At 46.7% G+C, this 14,236-nt stretch overlaps 1 protein-coding gene across 1 annotated transcript; it reads right to left on the bottom strand.

The window, feature by feature from the left end:
* Window positions 1-3,568: 3,568 nt before the first annotated feature.
* On the bottom strand, window positions 3,569-7,927 carry LOC123149089 (NAC domain-containing protein 21/22). Its single transcript, XM_044568622.1, has 3 exons — window positions 7,073-7,927; window positions 5,087-5,358; window positions 3,569-4,301 (listed from the first exon to the last, which is right to left on the bottom strand). Exons 1-3 carry the CDS (start codon window positions 7,272-7,274, stop codon window positions 3,852-3,854), a joined length of 924 nt encoding a protein of 307 aa, XP_044424557.1. The 5' UTR covers window positions 7,275-7,927; the 3' UTR covers window positions 3,569-3,851.
* Window positions 7,928-14,236: the final 6,309 nt, after the last annotated feature.

The raw sequence follows: 14,236 nt of genomic DNA, 5'->3' as shown, positions 1-14,236 counted from the left end.
GTGTTAGTTTTTTTGACAAATTGGATAACTTTCCTATATTCGAAAAAAAATCAAGTTTGCAGTTTTCTTCTTAAATTGGTGAACTTTTAAAAAAATTGCAAACATTTTTTAGATGTTTTGAACTTTTTTGCTGAAATAATTGAGCTTTTAAAAAAATTGAACATATTTTTCATAAATTCGTGAATTTCCCAAATTCACAAACATATTTTTACTTTTTTTTATTTTCCCTCAAATTCATGAACTTTTCTCATTCCAATTTGCGAACCTTTTTTCTACCCGCTAACTCTATTTCAAATCCGTGAACTTTTTCAAATCCATGAGTTTTTGAAAAAGTCAGCCTAAGGTTAACAGGGTCAGGTCAAAGGTTAACATTTAATGGGAACCTGATCAAGTCAACTGACAACTCAGAAAGAAAACGTAAACCGAAGCGACCCGAACTAGCCACCCGCTCGTGTTGGTTAGCCGGCCCAGAGTTGCATCTCATGAGCGCCGGTTCATCCTATTGGCGCATAAGGCGCAACATAGAAGGTCTCATAAGTTCTTCTCAAAAAAAAGGTCTCATAAGCGAGACAAAGCCCCAGACCTACTGAATAAGAAAAATGAAGTTTTGGACCTACTGCATAGGCTCGAATTACCCAGCTGCTCATTAGATCTGATTTCTGCTTGCTCTATTTTTCCAGTGAGGCGGATCTTATTTTTGATATATATTTTTGGAAGATCATGAGGGGCAAACATGCTTACCTGAACATTTTTATTTAACTGATTACGGCAAAGCAGCAGTTTTACAAGGGCCGCGATGCCTCCCAAGAATAACAGGGGCGAAAAATCAGATACAAAACACTAAGGCAAGATTCTCTTTTTCTTCTTGACAAGTGGCAAAGGATTTACCTTACCACATTCATTAATCAAGAAGAGAGTTTGCCGAAGGCAACAAAAGGGAAAACAAAAGCCTACTCTCCTCGTGTGATAATACCCAAGTGCTTAGCCCCCATGACCACCCATGGGACGACCTCCTTACGAATGTGCGAGAAGACGATCTGAGTGGGCGAGTGCTTGTTGTTGAAGACCATTGCATTGTCCTCGTTCCATGGGAAGATATCAGGTGATACCAAGGCTTAGGTAATACCATGATACGGGCTCCCGAGAGCCGTTGGATCTTAGATCCGATGGCTACCAGAAGCTCTTGAATATTTTGCAAAAAAGTCGTCCGAGAGTCTTAAAATTGCACCCAAGTAAAATAACTCTTTAGATGCCGTCAGATCTGAGATCCAACGGCAAGGAAGTCTGTATCATGGTATCACCTAAGTTTCGCTATCACCTAAAATTTCCCCCTCGTTCCATAGCTCCCAAGTTACGAGCATGGCAAGGGAGGCCACCACTTTACGCCTAGAATTGCCATGGTGGATGAGGTGATCCCGCCAGCACATGACATGGTTGAACAATAAGTATCGAGAGGGTGCATGCCAAGCCAATCATTGACCATGTTCCAAATCCAAGTGGAGTAGCGGCATTGAAAGGTCAAATGTGCCGCTGCCTCCGGGCCGCAGTTGCAAAGGAGGCATTGGCCGCAATTGAGCCATCCGTGCTTGGTGAGCCGGTCCGCCGTCCAAACCCTGTTTTGGGCGATGAGCCACTTGAAAATCTTACAATTTAGGAGGCGTCCAAATCCATCAAATAATTGTTTTCGTGTCAGTGGACACCAATTGGACACCAATCCAAGGAACAGAGCGTTGTAAGGTGAAGTTGCAAGGTAGCAGCCGGAATTGACATCTTCCAGACAATGGTGTCACGTTGGTGCTCATGCAAATGGATTTGGGAGGTGATCAGATGAAGTTCCAAAGCATGGTGAGTTCTGTAGGTGTTGCAAGGACAGGCCACTGGAAGTGTCAATTTGATCCACCCAACCGTTGTTGCGCAGCGCCAAATGTTTCTCTGTACCAACTCAAACAGGTATGAAAGGCCAGCAAAGGGATGTCAGGAAGCTACTTAACCGATCAGCTGGTGTAATTATTATAGTCAGTGGTACTACCGGAGTGCCGTGATACGTATGTCGAGGTACTACTAGAGTGCCGGCATACGTATATACAACATGCAAAACACTGTGCAGAGGTTAACTGAAGAAAAGGTATTCCATTATGCAGAGTTCAGGCCAGTGAAAGAGACAAGATCTGAGCTTTTAGGAGGCTGAGATCTGGAGCCCACACCACATGGTACCCCAACTTATCAGGGATGATCATGCTGTTGATAAATTGCAACAAGAACCACCTACCAGCTACTCCATTTCATGCATGAACTGTTGGCATGTCCGTGTACCTGTGTTTTGATTTTCGGTTTGAGCTTTTTTTCGCCTTAGGCCGAGATGGCCGAATTTCGGCCATTTTCAAAAATTTCGGCTAAAATTTGATCAAATTTTAACTGCGATTTGACTTAAATTTGACCAAAATTTACCAATTTGAGCAATTTCGGCCTAAATATACTTTTCGCTCCAGGCCGAGATGGCCGAAATTCGGCCGAAATCCATTTTTTTCGGCCGAAAATCAAAACACAGCCGTGTACCACTGAAGTACTGATTCATGCATATGGTTCATGATAAGTACAGGTTCAGCTGCATGAGTTCATTGGTTAGGCTGGCAACTGCATCATCATCAATACTACTAATATGTGAGGATACAATAAGGATTTCCCTGGAAAGTACGACCTTGGAATTTTTCGTGCACAATGATTAGTTAGCAGTAGCGGTGGAGAATCATGAATGCAAATCAAAGTAGTCCAATGTCAACTAGCTTTAGAGAATTATAAACATCCCTAATATATATTAGCTGGTGGGCTTGTGTAACTCTCAGTGTTTTTATATGGTCCACATGTTGGTGTTTGAAATTGTTTAGGTGGTTTTCAAGTTACTAACTGATCTTAGTACCAGGCACATGAGGATATAGGTGTGAACTTAAATCCCTTTCACGGCATATAAATATATTCTAAAGAATCTCCACTTGTGAGCTATTACTTTGTTTGTTTTTCTTTTTGTCCACATGGAAAGGACCAAGCATTTTTCTGTTGCATCGGATAAACATTTAATTCAAGTGTGAGAAAAAAATGAAAAAATGTGAATATATACTCTTTAATGATCTGACTTTTCAAACCAAATTTATGTTTACTGCTTAATTCCTTGGCAAAACTGCAAATTCAGGTCAAAGGCCCAGTAGAAACCACATGTTGCAGCCAAGGGGCTGATCTGAGAAATGTCTAATAGTAATTTAAAATGGGCAGTTGCGCCTTTGATTTATTGGAAGCTTGGAACGGGCCTAATTAAAACAAGAATTTCAGTCATTAAATATGAGATATATATTTGGCACTGAAGAAAGATAAACAAGTGGATGGCGACATATATAACCTCCCTTAGAACTCAGAAGGAGAGGAGCGGGAGATTAGTCTCCAAATGTATAACCACTAATATAATGAGTATATGTCAATCATATGCACAGACCAAACTAATACACAAGAAAGCCCAACAGGCAAATAGAGTAGATTCTATAATACGATCCACAAAATTTATGCTTTGATATATTAGTTTATATTCTAGCACCAGATACTAAATTTTTCCGTCTTATCCATAGTCGCACACAAATAATGTATATACAGATTTACATCACTGATGACATATATCAGCTCTCTCCTCTGACCCTCCTTTTCCTTTTTGACAAATAATGTGAACTAGAATGATAGTACTACTAGCTATATACCACAACTACATGCAATAGCACACATATAGGCACACACACCCAAGTCTAGATCTTCTTTTCAAGAGTTATATCCATCCTTGATTGGTAGCAATAATATCCCTAGCTAGAAAATCAATTGAGTGAGTTCCACATCTGTGAGAAGCCACTCTCAGCTAAGTACTCGAACCCATCTTGAGCAAACACACCACCCTGGGCAGGCGCCTCCCTCTTCACGTTGCCTTGCTCAAACCTGGTGAGCTGGCTCAATGCGTCCTTGATTGCCTTGCCCATGTGCTGCTGCTCCTGATCAGCAGCCATGGGAGCCATTGCCGTCACCGGGATGTTCATCGAGGCCGACGACGCTGGGTGAGAGGAGGGATTGTTGGAGAAGCAGGGCACTTGCTCATAACCCTCTAGGTTTTGCACCGTCGACATTCCAGGATGGTCAAAGGCAATGTAGTTGTCAATGAGGAGAGGCAGCGAGGTTGCAGCTGCACTTTCAATGTTGTAGCTGCTCCCTGTGGGTGGCTTGGCAACGGTTGCCCTAGTCTTGTAGAAAACCCTACACAAGACCCAGTCCTCCTGTTTAACATGAAAAATATTACACATTAAGATCATTAGACTGGAAAATAAGTGAGTAGATTAATTGGCATTATATCATATATGTATGCATCTGAAGTGATCATATATATATTGGGGTATACATCTAAAAGAGACCAGATCATCCTCATATCTATGTACGTAGCTGGCATGAGAGTGACCCACACATGTAAAGAATGGATCAAGTACGACGGAACCCGGCCTGGCTAATCAACAATTAAAATCATGAACAAGCCATAACAGTTTTTAGACATCTTGCAGTATTATTTATATGACACCTAATTATCACAAATTAAGGGCTAGTTAAAAAGCTGGTTATTTTGGCGCTTGAATTCTACTCTCTATAGCTACCTAGCTAGATCTTGAATTGAGAGGGCATGCATGTATAATGAGCTGGCTGGTGGTACTACATTATCCACTGCACATGTATTATAGGATGAGTTGGCATTCTGGCCAGTAGCCTCCACATGTGGATGTCACGTGAACAAAGGTTTTTGTTTCTTTATATTAGTTCATACTTCTCATAAAATCTACCACATGTGAATTCAAATCTGTTACGTTTCATTTTCAATGTCCCCTCCCTTAAAAAAAACCCGCAAGATATATATAGTTTGTGTGCATTAATTTTTGGTGGGATCTCCTGCACTATCCATATATGTGATGCATTATACTCTAAGCATCAAATAAGGAACAAAAGGAGAAAAGAGTGGAGTATCAAGTAGTAAGATTAAATTTGGTCATGTGTATAATTATATAATGATGATTACCTTGAGTGGCAACTTCATCAGATCGCCTTGCCCTTCCTTGCGGAATTCGTGCATGACCCACTCAGTCTTCTTCCCCTTAGGGGCTCTGCCTTGATAGAACACCAGGGTTTTTCTCATGCCAACTAGCAACCCTTTCCGGCTTATCGATCGGTCTTTTCCGGTGGCCTTCCAATAGCCCGATTCAGTTGCTCTATTTGTTCTCTGGCCTGTAGCGTACTTCCTGTCCCTCAAGCTGTAGAAGTACCACTCCTTTCCGCCAATGCATGCAATTTCTGAATACAATCATGGAGCAAATTAACAAACAATTATGTAAAAATGAGATGAATTATGAACAAATAATAATCTTTTTGGAACATGTGCAAGATGTGCATCTAATGATGAACTGTGTGTAATGTGCAAACCCAAGTAGTATGTCTGACTACACTTCTCCATTTTTTAAGAGAAAGTCCTAACATTAGAGCCACATTTAATTAAGGCGGAGAAAAATATCCACTAATAGGTAATTGCATAATAGGGAGAATAATAGATATTTTTGGAACCAAAACAAAGGAGATCTATTGATTACGGGAAGGCATCTTGCCTATTCTTGTGAGATATATCAATTATACACATCCAACCCTTTCTATATATATATGGTCTTTTGATATGGCTTTGTGCATGGTGTGATTTCTACTAATAGGCAAGGTGGAAGGCCTCCTTTTTGTGTTAAGTTTGTCCCCATCCGTGGGCTGTGAATTCCCTTTAAGGATGAGGCAAATTGGGGGAATATTTGATGGTATGGCAAGAACAGGGACATATGCAGAGAAGGCCAGCAAGGGGCCAAACAAACTCATGGCTCTGGGAATATCCTTCTGTTATGGGGACGGGAAGGCGACAAGGATGGAGGCAGACAAGACGTGTGAATTTTGTTCTCATTGTAGAACAATTTCCAGAAACTATATATATTCATCCCTTGATCAAGTCTCCTATATCTGGAATAAGAGGCAAAAAATAAAATATACTGTGCAAGAATTTGATCTCTCTACAGTTCTAGTTAATTCGGAGGTGGTCTCATTCTGATATTTTCTTGCCTTTCGATCAAAAAAATTGAATGTTAATTAAATTAATTAGGACATATAAAGAGGGATGGGCACACCAAAAGGAAAGGCCAAAAAAGTGTGAAAAGAAAAGAAAAGAAAAGAAAAGGAGAAAAGGTCGGTTTCTATAGCAGTATGGGAAGCATGCATGCATAGTTGCAAGTTGCAACTTGATGAGATGGAAATTGTCGAGGTCACTTCAGTTATGGCAGCTGGGAGTGGAAACGGATCAACTAGCCAGCCACTAGCAGCATGAACACAGCCACCTTAGATTTGGATGCAACTGAAGGAAACTACACATGCATGAGCGGGAAAGGGACAAAGAGGATTGTTCATGCAATTAATAGGCTGAAAATTAATGGAGATAGCTAACTGAGCTGCACATAAATACATAGTTGGTCCCAAGATCTTAAATTCAAGTTGAACCAACAGAGCAATACATTTTGATGTATGATTGAGAACCTTGGACAATCATGCATACGCACACGGACAAATAATTAATTAACTTCTGGGATGTGATTTCTTCTTTACTAAAGAATGAACAAGGAATTTAATTAGTACAGTGGAGAACTGAAGATTGTCCGGCCGTTTAGAAACGACCAAATCGTTGTTAGTTCCGTCAAAAGGTATACAACGGAGAGATATATCAGATATAGGATGCGATATATTAAGGGGATTTGGGACGTCATCGACTTCAAACTAAAAGAATAATTACGAATCAGCAGCCAAACGGGACAAGGAAAATAAATCAAACAGATAAATCATCCCCAGGGATGCATATGTATGTATGATCCGGAAGACGATGAAACTAGAACTAATCACACAAGCATATAGACACACACACACACACACATGCTGGTGTATTAAGCTACTTGGGTATACAGGAGTATCTGGATTAGTTAGGTCTTACCAGGGAGGTCCCAGGGCTCGATCTTGTTGAGGTCGACGTCGACCATGGTGGGGCAGCCGTACATGCTCGCAACCGCAGCCGCCGCCCCTCCGCCGCCGCCACCGAGTTTCTTTGCCAGGTAGTCGAGCACGAGCTCGTCGTCCCGCGGGTGGAACCTGAACCCCGGCGGCAGCCTCGCCTCCACCATGCTCAGCGAATTCATCGCCTCCCCGGCGGCCGCCACCACCACGCAGCTCGTTTCCCCCTCAGACAGATCAATCGATTGTCGGGAGCTAGAAGAGAGGAACGACGGCTGCTGCTGCCGATCTCGACCCTGCACGCCAGTGGAAGAACCCACACAAGAAGCAGCAGCAACCAGCCGCCGATGGCCGGGTGGGTGGAGGGATCGACTGCGGCAAGCACAGTTTACCGAGAGGGGTATGAAGGAGGAGAGGAGTGCGAGGAAGACGAGGGTATTAATAGGAGCCAGCGCAGGGCATGGTCAGGTCAACTAGTTTTTGCGCCGATGCTTTCACGGCGAGAGAGAAGGGGAGCGCGGGGGAGGAGGGGCCGGGAAGGCTACGGCTCTACTACTACCAGTAGTATACTATACTCTTGTATAGCAAGTACTGGTGTACTACGTATAGCTAGGCAGAGGGCAGTACGTACTCACCCAGCTGGAGAGACTTTTCCTCTCCCTCGGTTAGGGTGCCGGGCGCCAGGTGGCCAGGTTCGACTCGCCAGCCCGGTCCCGGCCGGTGGGCGCGTGAGACGATCGATCGGACGGCCGCGGGCCGGTGGCGCGCGGTGTCACGCTCGCTGGACGTCGCCGGCGGTGACGTGGGCGGGCAGATGCAGTCATGCAGACGAGATGAGATGCGCCGTGCGCGGTTAGGGTTGGGCGGGGCATTTAATTCCAAGCGCGGGCCGGCCTAATCACGTAGCGGGCGCATATCTCTCGGCTTTGCGGCGTCGCCTGATTCGAGTTTGCGACTCTGACGGGATGCTCGGAGAGGCAGCTAGATCTCCGGCATGGCGAGGTGGCATGGGCTGTTGGGCACCGATGCAAGGGTGCGTACGCACACGTCCGTGCGTGTGTTCACATATGCAGCGAGAGAGGGGAAAATTAGGGATTTGGTTTTAGAGCATCTTTAATAGTTATTAGTGTGGTATTTCCCCTCTAGTATTGTCCACATCATCAACCCACAATCCTTCATATCACCTCTTCTTCAAATGTCGATTCGCGCACAGATTTGGGGCTTGGTTAAAGATTGGCCTCACCTCGTCATTAGTGTGGGTTTCTCTGTTTAGGCAACTTTCGAGAGCATCATATGTTGGTGGTTTGACGTGGTTTCCACCCATAGAGTCCATAGAAGGGTGATGCCTTCCCTCACTATGCTTGTGTGCAAGACCATTTGGGATGAGAGGAATGCAAGGGTCTTTTGAAACAAATCCGCCCCTCCCTTCATCCTTCTTCCCATTATTCAGAGAAAGGCGAGGCTCTTGGCTATCACGGGTGTGAAATATTTGGGTCAAATTCCGCCGCGAGAGTAGTGATCTTCTGTATACTACTTTTTGTTTTTTTTTGTTCATGTAATCGTCTGTCCAACTCCTTATTTACTGAATGAGGCAAATCTTTTCCCCGTTTCAAAAAATTAATCGCAATTGCTAAATGGACACCAAGTAGCAGAAGTTCCCCTAAAAAAATAGCCCTAGCCACGATGACGAGGTTCAACAATTCATCGGTCTCCCCTATTCTCCGTCAGGTTCGACAATGTTGGAAGGAGGGGGGGTGTTGCGGTTCTGGTGCAATAGTATTTTGGGGTTCTTCCCCGCGGTTATGGTTGCCGAGTTGCCAATGCTTCGACCATGGGTGCAGTGGTGGCGGTACTTGGTGTCCTGATCGGGGTGGTGGTGCATCTAGGGTAGGCAGAGGGTGCATATAGGTGTGTCTCCAAATGGTCTAGTTGGGTTTGGTCAACTTTTGTATCCGACGGGTCCATCTGTATATTTATATGGCACTCATGGTTGTTGGTGTGTTTGCAGGTATGGTCCTTCTGATCAATGTTTTTCATCGGCGGCGATGGTTGTTGCTCTTGTGCACTGGCCCTTTGGGCCTTAGGACGAAGACTTCCCCCTATCAACTACAACAAGGTTTGTCTGATTCCTATGAGAGAGTGACGATGACGATGGCATGCCTTCAACTTGCTCTAGTGCTTACAGTCGTCGCTAGGTGGTCCATGAACCCGGTTGTAACAGGTTGGAAGAATTTTTGGCAAGAAAATAATCGCAATTGCTATTTCTTAGTTCTGTGAAAAACCTTTTTGGTTGTAGCACGGGGTCATCGGCAAGGCCGAGCCAGGAGTGACCCAGAGCCTGGGACGACACGACATCCATGTTGTCGGTGGAGATAAGTCAGAGGTAGACGGGTTCAAGTGTGGGGTGCGAGGAGGCCGTCAACGACAAAGATCATACCGAGGTTTTGACGGATGGTCGGGACAATGGCAGCACAACAAAGGAATCGACTCGAGCAGGGTGGCCATGCGACATGCAAGTGCAACAACGCGTCCACCAAGGATGGTGGTAGCAAGAGGTTGGGCTGGTGCACTATGGCGGTTGAAGGGGGTCAAAGATGAACATGAACCACTAGATGTGAATCAGACGACTTAGATACTACTAATTTTCAAAATAATCAAGCAACTGACATGTAGCTTGTCCCATTCATAATCTATTTAGGTGTCACCGACGCTGGCCCTCAAACCACCTGCATCCATCCGGATCGAGCTATCTAGACATGTTTTCCCATCTAACAAGGTACCCCATCCGTCCGCGAACCGGTTTGGACGTCTCCCGGTCCTCTTTTCTCCCACCTCGTCCCTGCCCCCCCCCCTTCATTTCATCTACACCCTCATCGTCGGACGTCATCGTTGTACCTCTCCGGCCGTCGCCCAGGGTTCAGACATCTGCAGACCCCACCCACACGCCTGCCCTCCTTGGACTACACCGTTGTCCACCCAATAATCCCTCCACAGCCAGATACCCTCCAGACCACACCGATAGGTGTTCGGTCAAATGTCATTGAGATTTTTTTTAACTTCTTCTTGTTTTCGAGAGAGGCACGATGGCGGGGGGTACTCGGGATCAAGGATGAGTTATCGTGCGGTGCGTGGCTTGCCGTTTTCTGTGGACTTTGTATGCATGAACAAGGGCACAACCTTTTGGTAAAGCTTGCATGCTCCGTGAAGTCGCTAACACATCGATGGTACACCGTCCTGCAACTCCGTCATGAAGTTTTGCGGTGCAATTCACCGAGTGGGGACAAGGTGGCCATTAGTCTCGTCAACCCCGGAGATCGTAAGTGTTGCTTCCTGTTATATATGTTGATTAATTCATTCATCCACTCAATGTTGGTGTACACGTTGTATAGCATGCACGTGCTGCCATGATGTACTTCAGGACCGAGGGCAGACCAGTCACGCGCATACATTGTTGAATGAAACTCAAGGGGCAGTTTGTGTGGGACGATATGTGCCGGTTCTGACTCTAGTATCACTGAATTTGGAACATATGATTTCAAAAAACGTGTTGAACACCATGTTATCTTGTTGAATTTAAACTATTGTTGTACCAGAAATATTTGCATACTATTTATGGATGAATTGTGTCATTTTTTATAATTACTTTGAGTGTGCGGCCTTGGTTTAGTTAAACGGACGAAATACCATCTGTTTAATGTAAATTATGTCTGGATTTGCCGAATTTTGTTGTGTTTGATGAAATCTGTCTGCTTTGTTGAAATTCAGTTTGAAACATATGTGTGGATGGTTGTATGACCGGCTTCCACACCATTGTCCACAAACTGATCCCCACCCGTCCGTGGACGGAGACGATGTCTACTCGGGATCAACATTGGAGATGCCCTTAGATTTTGTGAGTAGAAGATGAGAGAAGATATACACTACTGGCTATCTCTTTACGCCTTGAAGCTAGTGCACCACCCAAAACTACGTACGCGCGCCCACTGGCATTTTCGCCGCATAAAGCTATTGCTCGGAATATAGCAATACATTTTGTCCAGGTGAAGCTGGAAGGGAACGTGGGCTGGAGATGTGAGCATATGCATGCAACACAAAGTGGAGTGGCGATTACCGAACTGGTAAAGTGGTCACATATTTCTGCCTAAACAATCCAGCTTCCAAGCCAGTTCGCTCGATCAGGCCGTTGTGCACGCGGTTTTTTGGTTTCCAGTTGGACGAAAAGCAACTTTAGGAAAAGATTCCCGCGTCCCATATCCATCGGTCGGCCGCTCGCGTCTCGCATCCATCTTGTTCACGAATCGTAAAGCATAATGTGATTGCTTGGCCAAAGGACAAATAAGCAAATGATTTGGCCAAATTAAGAGCAAGCAGTACTCCTACCTAAGCTAAGACCCTGGTGACGGGTCAAGCTAATTAACTCCTTTTTCCGTACAGATTCGAAAAGAATAACTTTAACTCTTCTTCTGGCAACCGCACGTACGCGTCGATAGAGGCCGGCCATGGGATTAAAAAGTGACAAAAGCAGGGGTGATTGTGATTTCTAATCAAACACGTGCTCAACCATACGATGCCGGACGGCGTACGCGCTACGTGCGAGCAGATAAACCCGACGTGTGGGTCGAGGGCCTACGTCAACGTCGTGCAAATACGTATTTTCCATTCCCGGTGCGCGTTCCGGGTGAAATACGTATCTTCCCCACCAAGACCGGTCGATCGCTAGGCTAGGCTATCTACCAGCCGGCACGAACAAACCTAGAACCTTTCGAAATGGCAAAGGCGTACCTCGTACGTACTACGTACGTGTAGCCCCGTCGAATCACGTGCCCGTCGAGCCTGACTTATCTGTGCGTACAGTACATGTACGTATTTAGTACGTAGAATAGAAGTGTGGCTGTCTTATACGAGGATAAAATCACGTGTTTATATTGCCTGCAAAAAAAATCACGTGTTTATATGGGTGAAAAACGCATTTACTTTCAGTTTCGTATACGCGGTGGGGTAGGTACGTACGTAGTGTGCGGCATCTCTGATCAAACTGGCGGACACGTCGGGCGTCCCGGGCCCCGACACATGGCCTGCGCACCGCACATGCATGCCCCCGGCCGGCCGTCGCCGTCCGACTGCGATGGATCGGACGGCGTACGTGGATCGTCGCGGACGACACATGCGGCCGGCGGCGCACAGTGGGCTGGTTGTACGCATCCGATCGACGCCGGAGCGGACGGTCGCCCCCTCTGTAGTCCTGTGCGGAGCGCGACTGCGCGGGTGACGCGGGCCTCGCCCAAGTTGTCGGTTGTTTTCTTCCGGCGGCAGGCAGGCAGGCTCGGGACAGGCCGGTCGATTATATTCTCAGGTTTTGTAACGGGCTGTGCGCGCGCATCATCGTCATCCGAGCCAGCACGTACAGACAGTACCGTGGGGCGCGGCCCACCCATCGTGCATGTCACAGCGCATCAACCTCGTCGCTGGCGCTCCGGTGGCCGAGTTTCTGGCGCGTTCCGGCACGACGACTGTACCGGCTAGATCGGGGAAAGGGACGCCCGCGGTCGACGCGGGTGGCATGATTGGTTGATCAGCCCGTGGCCTGGGCGCCTCGACCGCCGGCCGGACGGCCAGGCCGGCCGGGTTTGGCCGGAGGCGCGGTGGCACTGCGGATGCTTTCATGCAGCGGGCCGCGGGAGTTCGGCCGGCGCTGAGTGAGCTCACGCACGGTGGCGCCGGGCGGGGGACAGTTTGGATGGCGGGCATCATGGCTCATGGGCACGTACGCACCACGCAGTCGGGTGGAAGGAAGTGGCCGAATTCCACGGCGACGTGGGCGCGTTCCGCGTCAGATAATAGGATCGGGGCGCGCGGCATGATTGCCGCCGGCGGCGGATTCGATGCCTTCCTCTTTTACCCGGGCGGCGACGGGTGGATCGATCGATCACGCGCCGCTACCTTCTTCTTCTAGATCGATCGATGGATGGATGGAACAACCATCGACGCGCCGTGGGCGTGGGCGATGGGATGGAACATGGGACTGGCTGCTGGCGAAGACGCATCTGAGCTCTGATCGCCGACGGGATAATAAACGACATGAAAAGTGTTGGGGATCGCAACGCTAGCTCCGTCCCCAGTTGTACGTCCTATTAGTTGGCGCGGAGTCAGTCAGATGTTCCAAGAAAAAGTTGGTGCAGAGTCGGAGAAAGAAGTACTTTTATTTTTTGAAATAAATAAATAAGAGAAGTGGAAATGACTGACGGAGAAGAAAAGACGGCCGCCGTCGCGGCGTCATTTCGAGGACCAGGAATTTCAGGAGGGCTAGCTAGTGCGTTGAGTTGAAAAGCAGCCGTCTTTGGGGCTCTGGCTTTCTTCGCGGCCTCTGTTTTTCCGTTCTCCTGCAACGGGTTGTGCCCCCGGAGAGCACGGCCGCCGTAACGCCCATACGTCGCTGCGTACTTTTGACCAAATCAATGCAGGTAACTAGGCTCGTTCTTGACCACTGAAAATGAGTCAATATTCTCTCTTGCTATATATATATTAGCAAAACATGGTGAAGTATATGTGTGTAAAATTTGATAAGAATATACAGAAAAAGATGGTGCACAAAAGGAATTGTCCGTATGTTACCTTTTCACATCCCGGAACCTTTCATATTTTGTACTCCCTCCAATCCATATTAATTGTCGTTGATTTAGTACAAAAGCCGACTTTAGTGATCCAACGGTGCCGAGTGGAAGGGCCGTCGCTCGACGGTTATATGCTACTCTAGAGATAACAAGCCGGTCTTCCCCAAGAGTCCACACCAAAGGAAGGTTTGGCACGGCTCTCCGCCGCCTAGAGTTGTAGGTTGTTTCAAGGGTTGGGTTGTTCGCCCATTAATGTGGTACGTGAGCTTGGGTCAGAACATCGTGAGACAATTCGGTTCATATCCGGTGTGGGCGTTAGAGCATTGAGATGACATTTTCCTAGTACGAGAGGACCAAGAACGTCACACCCCTGGTCTACCTTATCGTGCCTACGGTAAACGCTGGGTAGCCAAGTGCGGAGAGGATAAATTGCCGAAAGCATATAAGTAGTAAGCCCACCCCAAGATGAGTGCTCTCTCCTTAGACTTCTCTAGAGCCTCTGGTATCATAGTTGAGAGAGCAACAAGTTCTCCACC

This window comes from Triticum aestivum, chromosome 7A (assembly GCF_018294505.1).
Source record: "Triticum aestivum cultivar Chinese Spring chromosome 7A, IWGSC CS RefSeq v2.1, whole genome shotgun sequence".
Lineage (NCBI taxonomy): Eukaryota > Viridiplantae > Streptophyta > Magnoliopsida > Poales > Poaceae > Triticum > Triticum aestivum.
This window is presented reverse-complemented; position numbering and strand designations above follow the sequence as displayed.

Excerpts from the sequence above, each read along its gene's own strand:
- LOC123149089 (XM_044568622.1), bottom strand. The coding sequence starts at position 7,274 with ATGAATTCGCTGAGCATGGTGGAGGCGAGGCTGCCGCCGGGGTTCAGG. Across the intron at positions 5,359-7,072 it reads CGAGCCCTGGGACCTCCCTG|AAATTGCATGCATTGGCGGA; the intron begins GTAAGACCTAAC and ends GATTGTATTCAG. Across the intron at positions 4,302-5,086 it reads TGATGAAGTTGCCACTCAAG|GAGGACTGGGTCTTGTGTAG; the intron begins GTAATCATCATT and ends CATGTTAAACAG.